Genomic DNA, 12,996 nt, shown 5'->3' with positions numbered 1-12,996 from the left:
TATAAAATAGCTAAATACATATTTGTGCATAGTCGAAAATTTCTCATTTTATTTTCATTATTTTCACACTCGCACAGATACCGAGACAAAGACATCGACGCGCCCCTATGTTTGCTGTCATCGCCGCCGTAACGCATACGGATCGTAACATAACGTGCTAAACTGAAGTTAACGTGCGCTTCCAAACGCCTCTACGTCCCTGCGATCTTTCGCTCATTGCCCAAACAGTTGTTCTGCGAGTGAGTGTGTGAAGTGATAGCTCATACAACGCCGTAAACACAACAAACAACCAAGCAAACAACTCAACAAACTGCCTTAAAGACATAAAATCCTACGAGCAACACCGAAATAGTCAGAGTAGCATTACCGCTAGCTGCAAACATTTGTTGAACATTAAAAAACAACACACGAGGAAATATTACTTTGGTGCAGTAGAAGCAGCAACCGTGGCCGTAGCGTAGTGTGCGCATCTCGATATGGCGTACACACGACAACAACCTGCTCGAAATGCTTTTACGGTTAAGCGAGTCTTAGTGGTAAGTGAATTCTACCAGCTTTATTGCTTGCTATTAAACTTTTATGTGTGTATGTAGTTTGTTTACAGGCTAATATTGTGTACGCAATCAATAGTTCTGTGAGTAATGCTTTTGATGTGTGTGCGTGTGTATATGCTACCCGCTTGTTTGTAAAGATAATTTAAGCTGTTTTCTAAATTTATTTTGGAAAAATGGATTTTCCGAGAATATAAAAAATAGCTAAAATAGCCAGACATTTAAACAAATTAAAGCTAAAGTTCTTTATCTAAATACTACATTTTAGTGAGGTTAGAAAATTCTATTTTATTAGTAGTTTAATCAGAATCTCAACCGAATATTCATAATAAGGAAATTTGTTAAAGAAGATTAAAATTAGTATAATACAAGTATGTGTATATATCAGAGTCTGTTTGGCATAACTTGCTACGGCCAAAAATATTTTCACCACTTTTTTATGCAGTTTACTGAAAATGTGAATTTAGAGTGAGTTTGAAAAATTTCAACAATCATTAGCATGTAAAAGAAATTCAAAATATATGTGTTCTAAAATGCTTGTCTTGGAGAAGTTTGAAGGTCGAATATACGAACTATAGGAATCTATTTAGCTTATAAAGAATTTAGACAAAACTCATACTCGTTTTCGGCATAAGTTAGCCAATATTTATAAGAGAAGTGGCTTGCCTTGTCGGATGAAACACAAAATTTTGAGGAAAAATCCATGTTTGTAAGAGTAAATGCATTTTTCCATGCTGATTAAGCTTAGACGCATAAATAATGTTTGCGTTAAGAAAATAGAAACATTTGCTAAAAATTTATTAGAGTGGTGTTTCCAGTGAAAATAATATAACCAAATCTTGATTTAAGACAATATTCACGTAAACATACTTGATAATATTACAATATTATTACCATACATACAACTATTTTTAAAAACCAGTGCACCATATTCGAATTGTTAAAATTATTCGAATTTTAGTCCTAAACCTTATGGCTTTTATACTATACGTTTTTTATACGAGTATATAAGCATGCCTTTAATCGATGAAATAGAACGTAATTTTTATTTAAAATGTATATAGTCAATTGAATGATTTTCGTATATCTGGCAAATCTCTTGCTAACATCTTAAATATCTCAATGAAGAGTAGACTGAAACTTTTATATAGTAAATCTCTAGAGGACAAAAATAAACTTCGTTATATAGGAAACTAGTAATATAAAAGTTTGTTTAAAAAGAGTGAGTTTTTATGTACAGTTGTATTTAAAATAATAAATACAGTGGTCGTACAATATAACGAATTTTATGATGTACTCGTACACTTAATTCGTAAAATCGAGAAGTTCTTTAAATCAAATGATTTTTTTTGTTTATAATAAAACTATATTTTCAAATAAATAACGAAATACATTCATCCAAGTATATATAGGTTACGAGTAGCATTTTCAAAGGTCTCCGGGTTTGATAGTTTCCAATAGCTAAAAATGTTCAACTTGATTTATTGTTCTTTCTTCCTTGTGCACATGCTTCTTCAGTAAGAACGTATGTGTTTTCAGGAATCAATTTTCAATAAATACTTCTTTGAACTGCATTAAAAATTGTGTAATGGAAGAGGTTATTATATTTAATTACGTTCCCACAAGTATTAGGTATCAACGTTGAGTCTTAAACCATTTGTAGATTGCCCGCTCCATTCATGCAATGCGTTTTATGAACGTATTCCGTGATTTCATTTTTTATAGTACCCAACGACTTTGAAACTTCATATTTTGCGAAAATGGTCTTTACTGAAAGCTCGTTAATGAAATCAACCATAAACTTTAGTTTATTTTCCAATGATAAACACTTTCGATTTCACGTTGTTCTTTAAAAACAAAAAAAAAAAAATATAATCAAGCGCACGAAAAAAGTATTTTGAACGAACTGTATTAAATTTAATTCAAAGTCAATGAAAACTTAGAATCAGTTTGTCGTTGACCTTCTTTTGATGCGCCGTGCAGTTATCAACGAAAGTAAAATATCTCTGTTTTGAGAATTAAAATTTCTGTCCAGCTGCAAAAGCCATTTAAAGTAAATTTTACTTGTTATCCATGTTTTTTTTTCTGAAATAACAATTTATATTTAAAGAGTTTATGTCCCTCATCCTTGCTGTTTTTTTGATTTCCAATAATAAGTAATTTAAGTTTCTACGACCTTGTTATGGCAGTTGTGATAATATTTGATTCATAGATTTTTATTATTTTCACTTTTAATTTTTTCCTTTTATTTTATCAAGAAATAAGGATGGTAACAAAAATTCGTTAGAAAAATGCGAATAGAAAAATTCGCGATAAGGAAACTCAGAGAGCAAAACATACGGTAAATATTATATAATGGAATTGCACTATTCTGCAAAGCTTTTCGTTAAAAAGAAAACTTCGTTGTACACAAGTTCGACTGTGTATGTGTGTTCAAGTAAAATTATTTTACTTTGTTTCTATATATCCTCAATTTATTTGAATGGGGGCAATACCCGAAGGCATTTGAAAAAATAAATTTTTTTAGATAGGAACATTTAGTAAGAAAATTATTACAAAATTTCAAAAGGAGTTCTTAAAAAGTGTAGAAGATATGCAACTTGAAAGTGATTGCGGTTTCTCTTTACACTGGCGTAAGAGGTTATGTAAAAGAAATACAAAATTTTACAAAGAGAGCCAAACTTTCGAAGGGTAATTTTTATGGTTAATGTTCGAATTTCCTGAACATCGTAATCTATCTGGGATAAAAAACCGTTTTGAGTGAAATAATGTTGGATTTTATGGTTTCAGATAAAAATTGCGGTGAAGATCTTTTACCAAAGTCAATTAATTTTTGACTTTTCATAACTAAGTTTAATTTTATTTCACCGATCATCACCTACATATTACATACATTTTGCGCTTTTTGTACTCTCGCAACTTGTTGCTACAGAGTATAATAGTTTTGTTCACCTAACGGTTGTTTGTATCACCTAAAACTAATCGAGTTAGATATAGGGTTATGTATATATAAATGATCAGGATGAAGAGAACAGTTGAATTCCGGGTGACTGTCTGTCCTTCCGTCCGTCCATCCGTAACTTGAGTAAAAATTGAGATATCTTTATGAAACTTGGTACACATGTTTCTTGGTACCGTAAGACGGTTGGTATTGCAGATGGGCGTAATCGGACAACTGCCACGCCCACAAAACGCCATTAATCAAAAACAAATAAATTGCCATAACTAAGATCCACAACAAGATACAAGACTCTTATTTGGTATACAGGATACCATTAGGGAGGGGCATCTGCAGTTAAATTTTTTTTTTAAGTGGGCGTGGTCCCGTCACCTAATACGTTTAATGTGCATATCTCCTATACCACTGAAGCTATAATAACAAAATTCACTGGGAACAAATGTGTTTAGCGTCTCTATCGACGGTGAAAATGGATGAAATCGGGTGACAACCACGCCCACTCCCCATATAACACCATTTTAAATTCCATCTGATTCTTTCACTTTCCACTATGCATTTCAAGCAACAATGATTATATCGGGGTAAAACTTTGCGTGAATAATACGTTTAAAGTATGCCACCTTGTGACCAAAAACTATGTAAAGTGAACCAAAACTGTTCAAGCCCCTAGGTACTGAATATGTGGACCCCAGTGCCTATAGTTGACTTTTTACCGAAAATATCGGTCAACATAGAACAAGGCGGCAAGATCCACAAAGAAATCTTAAACGAATTTACCATTTGACTTTGCGAGAGTATAAAATGTTCGGTTACATCCGAACTTAGCTCTTCTTTACTTGTTACATTTACATTTATACATATACAATACATATGTATATAATACTTATTCACAATTCTAGGAACTGCTGCGTAACTTTGTGTCAGATATGTGTCTATATAATAAGTTTAACCCACTGTCAAAAATTCGGGTTGTCAGTATTTCTCTTGTCACTTGTTTGTTCTCAAAATTTAATTGTGTTTTTACTGTATTTTAAGACTAAGTTGCCTCATTAGTTTGTAGAAATTTTCTTGTTGGTTTTAATTTACCGATTTTTCGCCTATTTTCGCGCATCTTTCTCGCCGCAAACTGTTTTTAATCTGTCTCACACGCATTCAAACTTTTGTTTTGTTGTGCTTGGTTTTATAACGCGCTTTTAAATCCACTTAAGCGTAGCAAATGGATTTGCACAAAGTTCACAGCATGAGCACACCTCTTAGCCACAATTTCGTTTCAGCCATTCATCTGCCGGCCGGCAAAACCCCATTCATTCAACATACCGGCATTATTTCTATTCAACCAAAAGTTCTCAATACGCAGCATTCTTTGTACTCACTGCTCACTGCGCAACATTAACAATTCATGTGCACTTCTTTCCTTCTGATTGCGTGTAATGATATTTTTATAAATGTGTGTATGTACTAAAACTTCCATATTCTTTTCATTTTTTCACATACATTTTTTGTTTAAAAATCCATTTAAGCATTAAAGTGGAATCTAAATAGATGACCTCAAAATTATTAAAACAAAATAATTTGGAATGAAAGTAATGTTAGTGGTGGGAATTTGGCATATCCACCCAGAAAAATACATCCGGTATTGGGTACAAGCGGAAATAAATGAGATCTAAACGTATACATGTAATTGGATATTTATTATAATCGATTATAAACTATTACAAATCATTTAAAATTTAAAAAAATATTAAATTAAATGAAGAAATTAATGTCTCTAGTCTCATTCCGATGACAAGTTCGTGAAAGCTCGAAAGGAGTCTAGTCTTTCGAGTAGAAAAGGGTATAATAAGATTATTCATAGAACATGCTGAACAAAAAGGAAGCTCCATGTAAAAAGATAAAATATCACATTATTCAAACATTCCTTTGCAACTAATCGCGAACTACTCCCGCACTTGTCGCATTTTTTTACAGGGTTATAAAATTATATATCCCCAATTCATCCTTGCAGGACAAAAACTGGTCCAAGTGGTTTTTGACGTCCTGATTTGAGGTGAAGGTTCTCCCATCCAAAAAATGTGCAGAGACCGGAGCAAGTAATACCAAGTCTGGAGAATATGGTGGGAGTGGCAGCACATTCCATTCAAGTAGCAAAAGCGAGTCATCAAACTTGTATGTCAACTTTTCTATTGACCAATTTTGGCCTCTTCCATTTGAGTGCATCCCGCAAATTGTGCAGCTGATCACAATACACTTCAGAATTAATCGTGGTATTGGCCGCCGCCAAATACATGATATCCCACTAAACATACAACATACATTATTTTTTTGTGACTATCGGCCTTCGATGTGGTTTGAGCTGGCTCATCCTTTTTAGACTATGATCTCTTTCGCTTTACATTTTTGTAAACAATTCACTTTTCGTCGCTAGTTACAATGCGCTTAAGAAATGGATCACTTTGATAAGTAAATCACAGTCGTTAATGCGACGAAGCAAATTTCGTTCTGTAAGAAGATAATGAATCCATAAACAATTTTATCTTTCAGTAATCTCTCGAGTTGTTATTCGACAATTTGCATTTTTGCATTTGGTGCAGTCTCAAGATCGAAACTGCCGGAACGAAATTTTGCAAACCAATTTTGGCATTAACGTTCAGTCAACACATTTTCTCCGTACACATCACATAATTTTTGACTAGCTTGAAGTGCATTTTTACCCTTTTCTTAATAATAAAACAGTAAAATATGCCGAAAATGCTTTCGATCTTTTATCTTTGATAGGGCACCAAAAAAAAAACTATTCTAAACACGTAAGAAAGGGCTAAGTTTGGGTGTAACCTAACATTTCATACACTTGTAACTTGCAAGGGTCAAAGCCGGCAATATACCTTCAATAAGGGTAATATTAAAAAATGTAGTGAAAGAGTTCAACTCGAGAGTTCGATGAAATCGTGAATGGATTACAATCACATCTGGTATCATATCACCTTATTTTGAAGGTCATAGCCTCCTTTAGTTTTATGACTATATTTTAGTTACCGTCAGTGAAAATTATGCAAGTCAGCCGGACGTTTCAAAATCGTGAATATCAGTTATATTTGGAGTAAGACAAGTTTTCGCCCGATTTTATCCATTTTCTCGGGTGTAAAATTGAATATATCTGGTCCATTTAGTTATTGATTTATCGCGGTTTAAGTAGTTTTTAACAAAACCGTTATTTGAGAGAGGGCGGAGTTATAATATATATTATATTTATTCATTTTTACAATGTCGATAGTTGTTCTTAAGGGATTTACCCCAAGCTAATTTGAGTGATATATAGTTGGTTTGGGAGGCATGCACATTAAACTTATTATAGGGTGGGGCCACGATTATTTTTAGGTGATACAAACAACCGTTAGGTAAACAAAACTATTATACTCTGCAGCAACATGTTGCAAGAGTATAAAATATAAGAGGTGTTATATAACGGTAAATCGGTTAAGTGTGAAGTTGCCCAGAAAAAGCTTTGCTATGAAAATAAGACTCTACACACATTTCACATTTAATTTAACCGCTAATTTTCTCAATAAAAGAAACAAAAAGATAGTTGCAAAAAATTTTTTTTTTTTTGGTAAAGTTCATAATGTGGCACAACTAATTATTTTGAACTGTGACGAAAACTTTTTCAATTGAAGGAAGATTAATCTAAAATTTTACGGGCAAACATAAATTAAAAATTCATTAGTCAACTAATTTGGCGTATCAATTGGATTTACCCTAAATGTAAAGAGTTTGTATGTTACAAATTTGAAAGTGATGGTGATCGACAATTTTTTAATTTATGGGTCAAGCTATTAATAACAGAATTTTTCGCGGCCAGTTAAAGTAATTTTTCGCTTTTAGTCAGTTGCTAATAGTTTAGTATAATAGCCATTGTATTGTTAGTGAAATTTAATTAAATATCAGAAATAACTAAATGGAATCAGAAAAAATATATTGTGGGACTTTTTTGAGTTAAAAGATAAGATGAGAAAGATAAGCTGATAAATTAAACGAAAAGGAAGGAAATGCAAATGATTTGCTTCAAGCTTATTTGTACATCATTTTAGATTTATTTATAATTTAAGTATTTCAAAATATGTTTACCTCCCTATTCACCTTGCTAGTGTTAATTTCTAATATAACTGTGTCAGTTATAGTTTATAAATGATAAGATTTTGTTATTTGCCTTTCTTTTCTGAAATAATAAACAATGTAAGTATTTTGTTGTCGGTATTATATTTATTATTAAAAGTGTAGCGGAATGAAAAACGGAAATGTACTACAGGTTTGTCCTGACTTTCGATATCGTCGAACACACACACACACACACAGAAACTTTTGGTCAGTTATACTTCCGAGTTAGCGACTAACTATTTTTAGAACATCAATAAGGGTCATAAAGAGTATATTAGTGAAACCCTATTTTACCCTGCACCAAAAGCAGGTGGTCCTGGGAACGCTTACAGAATACATGGCAGTGAATTTATTTCTGCGCATTCTTCTACAGTGTTTTATTACATAACAACTTATACTATTACAAAAGCATTAAGGTCCATACAAAAAATCACTACCCGACAAATACATCAACACAGAATTGTGCAGCAATTGAGTTGTCGCCAGCCTGATATGTGATGTCATTCACATTTGTTTTCAATCTTACCTCTACAATCGCGAGATAACGATATCAAAAATATAAATTTAATTGTATGGAGCAAAAGGTAAAATTTTTGAAATCGGAAAACAATTTATGTTAACTTCTTAGACTGTAAAAATATTGCTTGCTATTGCCGAAGAAATTGAGATTTAGGAAAACTGCTTTAAAAATATGTTTTCTAGTTTAAGGACAAGTCTAAACGCATGCATGTATATTTGTGGCAAAATATTTCAATAATGAGCACAGTACCAGTGGAAGAGAGTGGACCGCAAGATGGCAGCCATATCAGCAAGAGCAATCGCAATGGCACATAATCAGCAAAAAAGACGGACAATCGGGTATGGTGAGCAGATTGCTAAAACCCCGACAAATTGCGGTAGCTTGCATGCACCAAATGCGTTAGGAGCCCAGGCCTGCTCGAAGGATGATTGCGATGGCGTTGATGTTGTTGCAGCAATACATTGAGCTGCTGGTGATATTGCTACAGCCTGTAAGTGGCATGCGAGCCAGAGTCGTTATAAGTCATTTAGAGTGCAGACATGCGAGGCGAAGTCGTTTTGGAACCACTGCCATTTATCTGTTTCAATCGTCGTAAACAGTGTGTATGTGTGTGTGTGGATTTTATTTTCAATTTGCGTTTCTGCAATTCTACTGCATGCAACAATTTAGTGGCCTATGTTTTTGGATGATAAGCAAACATAAACCCAAACACACACACACACAGGCACAAAGACACAAAGCCGATGTTGTTAAGATCAAAAATGCCATAGGAAGCAGCAGATAGCAGGGGTAAGAGCACCATAAAACACGAATGTAATTTAAAAATGTTTTATGTGCCTTAATTATGTCTGACTGGATGGCTGTATATGTGTGTGTGTGTGTGTGCAGCATACGTGCAAATGTAGCTCAATAGCTAACTAGCTGACAGCGCGCCAGCTTCCAAATAGCCACCTAAAGCGGTTGTGTCTGCTGCATTACCCTACCTGGCTGTCAAGCTGGCAGGCAGGCTCGCTGCCTGTCTAACCAACTAACTAACTAACTAAGTAAGAAACTTAAGTGAGTTAGCTGCGCCTTGTTGGCTAGCTTTTATTGTTCTACTGCCGATCGTGAGACTCGCTTTGCATTTCCTGCTTATGCACATTCCCAGCAACGGCACACACATACATGAAGTACATTTTTTTATTAGAATCCTTCGCTTTTCTAGCATGCGAATGCAGTTCCACACACACACGCACACAATATAATGTATGCCGCTTGTTAGTGCGCTGCTGAGTGGTTTTATTGAATGTTTGTTGCAATTTGCATTAACTCCTTTAGCTGCGTTGTTCACCACTCGCACCGTCTAGTTGATTTTTTATTGCTGTCTATAAAAAGAATTGCAACACCTTAGAAGATAGCTTCAACAATGGCATCAAATGGCCGATCTGCATATTCGTATCTGTACTCGATTTTGCCTCGGCTGCAATCTGCTTGGCACAAAAACTCCGTTCGTTGAGTGATGTCTGTGCGTTGATTTGTTGTTGCTGTGTACAGTTTGAGAAGCTGTCACAGCCGCCTGTTAGGAGATGGGTAAAGGCCGCACTTGACGAAACGAACAAGACTTTTTCTTGAGTCAAATGCAAGCAATGGGGGCGGACAGCTCGCAGAAAGCGCCGACTAATGGGCGACTAGACAGACAGATTGCTTTATACCGATGTTGCTGTGGAATGCTTAGTTACGTCTTATGAGTACTTATAATTGCATTATGTTTAGCTGTATGAGTATTTACAAAAACTGCAGCTATTTTCTTTTTGCATTACTGTGTGCGCTAAGAGGAGCCTGCGGGAGCTGGGATTATATTGAATTATATTTGTATTTGGCTCGTTTGGGTGGTATGCAAATTTTATTTATTATCTTTATGGCTTTTCTAATGTGAAATCGTTTTTACAGGTATTAGATTGGCAATATTGCACAATTGTATTTTTTCTATAGCTTTTTTTTTTTAGTAGAGAGTGGTGTAAAAATAACCCAAGATGTTAAACTGTTTAATTACTCTCGTACTCTTCATTTAACAGCTTAAATTTTGGTCGTCAATCAGGTAAAAAATGTAAGATATTTCTAACTAAAATTATTAAGATCGATACAAATGTTAATCTACTACAGTTATCTGCAAATTGGCAACGTAATCTCTTTGCTAACAAATAATTATAGGTCTAGTTTAGAACACAATTTTAAAAAAATATGAAGGGATTCTACTAAAGTTCTGCAAGCATCCTCGGACAAATTGACATCTTACTTCTTTATCTTAATTAAAATAAATTGTTAATTACAAAATATATTAAGTTTTCAAAACGGTGGAACTAATTAACCATAAATATATACTATTGTGTGTAAAAAAAATTAATACTTTGGTACTGGGTACTCTAAAAAATTGGTTGATAAACTTGACCTTTTAATTGTAACGAGAAGGTCCGCGGCGTTATAGTTTTAATTTTTTTTCTTTTTATCAGATAGAAAAACCCGTACCTCGTTTCCAACTACTTGTTATTTTATTTCGTTTTCTAGATTTTGTGCGAAATTAAATGCTATTTAAAAAAGATCTTATACGATTTTTTCGAAAACCCAATCGTTTAAAAAATATTAACAGTTGAAGTTTTACTAGTTTAAGTCAAGCTTTACTTCTTTAGTCTTATAACTCAATAAAAAAATTGCAAACTTCATAGTCTTGTGGGAAATTTATTTTTTCTATCTGATAATAAGCTAAAAATATAAAACTGTTAGGCGGCGGACATTCTCGTTACAATTGAAAGCTCACAGCTGAAGTGAATTTCTTAGACGTGTTAATCAACCAATTTTTCAGAACACCAACGAACGAAAAAACCATAACCAACCCACACTAATGTATATGTAAATGTGTATATGAGTAGATTTAGTTGCATGTAGTCAATCATTTTCATTATCAAAGCCTATTTAACAAGCTTTTTTATTTATTTTTATGCCACCTTCTCTTCGGCCGCCTTTTTATTTCCCAAATATTTAACGACTTCTCTACAAAAACTTCACAGCTCCAAGTGATTTACACGAGAGAGTGAAAAGCAAAACAATTTGATCGCGTCAAAAGTGCCATCCAGATTGGCGCCAGCGACGCTGACGTTGTCGACTACACACGTAGAACGCATAAAGAGCGACTTTGAAAAAAAAAAATAATTTTAACACTTAAGTGTCTAAATAGAACCACGCGTCGGTCGGATATCGAAATTTCCAGGTATAATAAAATTTAAATGAGAAGAAATAAAAAACGAAAACACAAGAAAGCCAACACTGAGAGCCAACGCGTTGACTGCGTGGGGGTCAAAATTAGGTAAACAGAAAACTTCATCAGCATCGACTTTATTGGGTCAAACTGTTCACAGCGTACAGATTTCACACACACTCATACATACATACAATATGTATGTACGCTCTAATGTACATACGAATGAGTAATGGAACAATTAGTATGGCCCACACGTACAAGCTACTTCAAAATATCTCCAGAATTTCATCGACACTAGATTATGTTGCTTTCGGTTACTTTCTTCAATTGTTGCAGAAAGCTGCTCGTTTTAACATTGTTGGTGCATACATATACATATCTATTATATTGTATATAAACAGGCAATTTGTGGTGCCTATTTCAAATTTGTTGCTTTAAAAAAGAGTCATAAAATAAATTAAAAAACGTTTTTAAAATCATTTACAGCCTAATTAAAAACGAATGATTCACAGAAGCAAGAAACACACCTCTACATACATATGTGTACATACCTACATGGACGCCGGCTATGGCCTAAACACTTATAAACACAAAAGGTGATTAAGCAATTTAGACAACAAAAAACACCATAAAATGTACTGAAAAGTAGACTAATTAGAAACAACACAGGCATTCAGAACTGTCAAATCATTGGTTTTTAATTTATTTCAAACCTAGAAGATAGCCACTGGTGCAAAGCTTTAGCTACCGTTGAAATCGATAGTAGGTGCTTTAAACAGATGAGATCAAAGTGCGGTGGCATTAAGATGAATAAATTATGATATTTCTATTGAGATTGATGAAAGTTTAAAAATGTAATGAGCAAAGCGGCAGGTATGGAGATGGTATGGTATGGAAAAAGAGGTATAAGGTTGTTTGACAATACATTTCAGCAATTATATTCAAGGAAGTTCTAAACTTCTCCAGTTCAAAAGTTTGAATCAATTTCAATATTTTCCATAATTCTTTTTGCGCTCTTGTAAAAACTAATTGAAAAATTTGCAGAAGGAAATTAAAATGAATAAAAAGCAAAGCAAAAAAAGTATTATACCCTGAACAGGGTACAACTTTCGTTGTTGATTTAAGTGAGAACCTGCCGGCGACGGCCTTACCTCACGATGCTCCAAAGCACAACGTATCAATACAATGCGTTGATAAGCGCCCCAAATAATACGAGCTATTTGCAAGTATTAATTTGGTTACCAGTGGCAGTGTGTCTGGGCTCACACTACCATCTTGGTAAGATTCGAGGCCGACCTAAGACCTCTTCCGTTTTCGGGTACGGAACCCAGTTGCTTTTTGCAACTTCTTTTTAGAACTGAAAAAACAGTTAGGCTGAATTTTCAGTTCTTCCTGCATTTAGGTTTCAACCACAGCCACCACGAATCTCTCCAAAGGGGCCATAACCCAATGAGCAGATTGGACCGAAGTCCAAGGGATTTCTGCTGCCCGTGGTACCAGAAAGTCTCCGGTAAGACTGTGTAGCCGAAATTACTGCCAGTTGAGCAACCCATTACTCAATGACTGGTGACATTTGTCG

General features: G+C 34.2%; 1 protein-coding gene across 1 annotated transcript in view; it reads left to right on the top strand.

Moving 5' to 3' along the window:
• The window catches only part of ImpE1 (Ecdysone-inducible gene E1), a 49,281-nt gene that overhangs the window by 11,077 nt on the left and 25,208 nt on the right, over positions 1-12,996 (top strand). The window contains exon 2 of the mRNA XM_014233872.3: positions 78-536. Coding sequence (XP_014089347.2) covers positions 477-536 — 60 coding nt within the window. The 5' untranslated portion in view covers positions 78-476. The remainder of the gene's footprint in view (positions 1-77; positions 537-12,996) is intronic.

This window comes from Bactrocera oleae, chromosome 6 (assembly GCF_042242935.1).
Source record: "Bactrocera oleae isolate idBacOlea1 chromosome 6, idBacOlea1, whole genome shotgun sequence".
NCBI lineage: Eukaryota > Metazoa > Arthropoda > Insecta > Diptera > Tephritidae > Bactrocera > Bactrocera oleae.
This window is presented reverse-complemented; position numbering and strand designations above follow the sequence as displayed.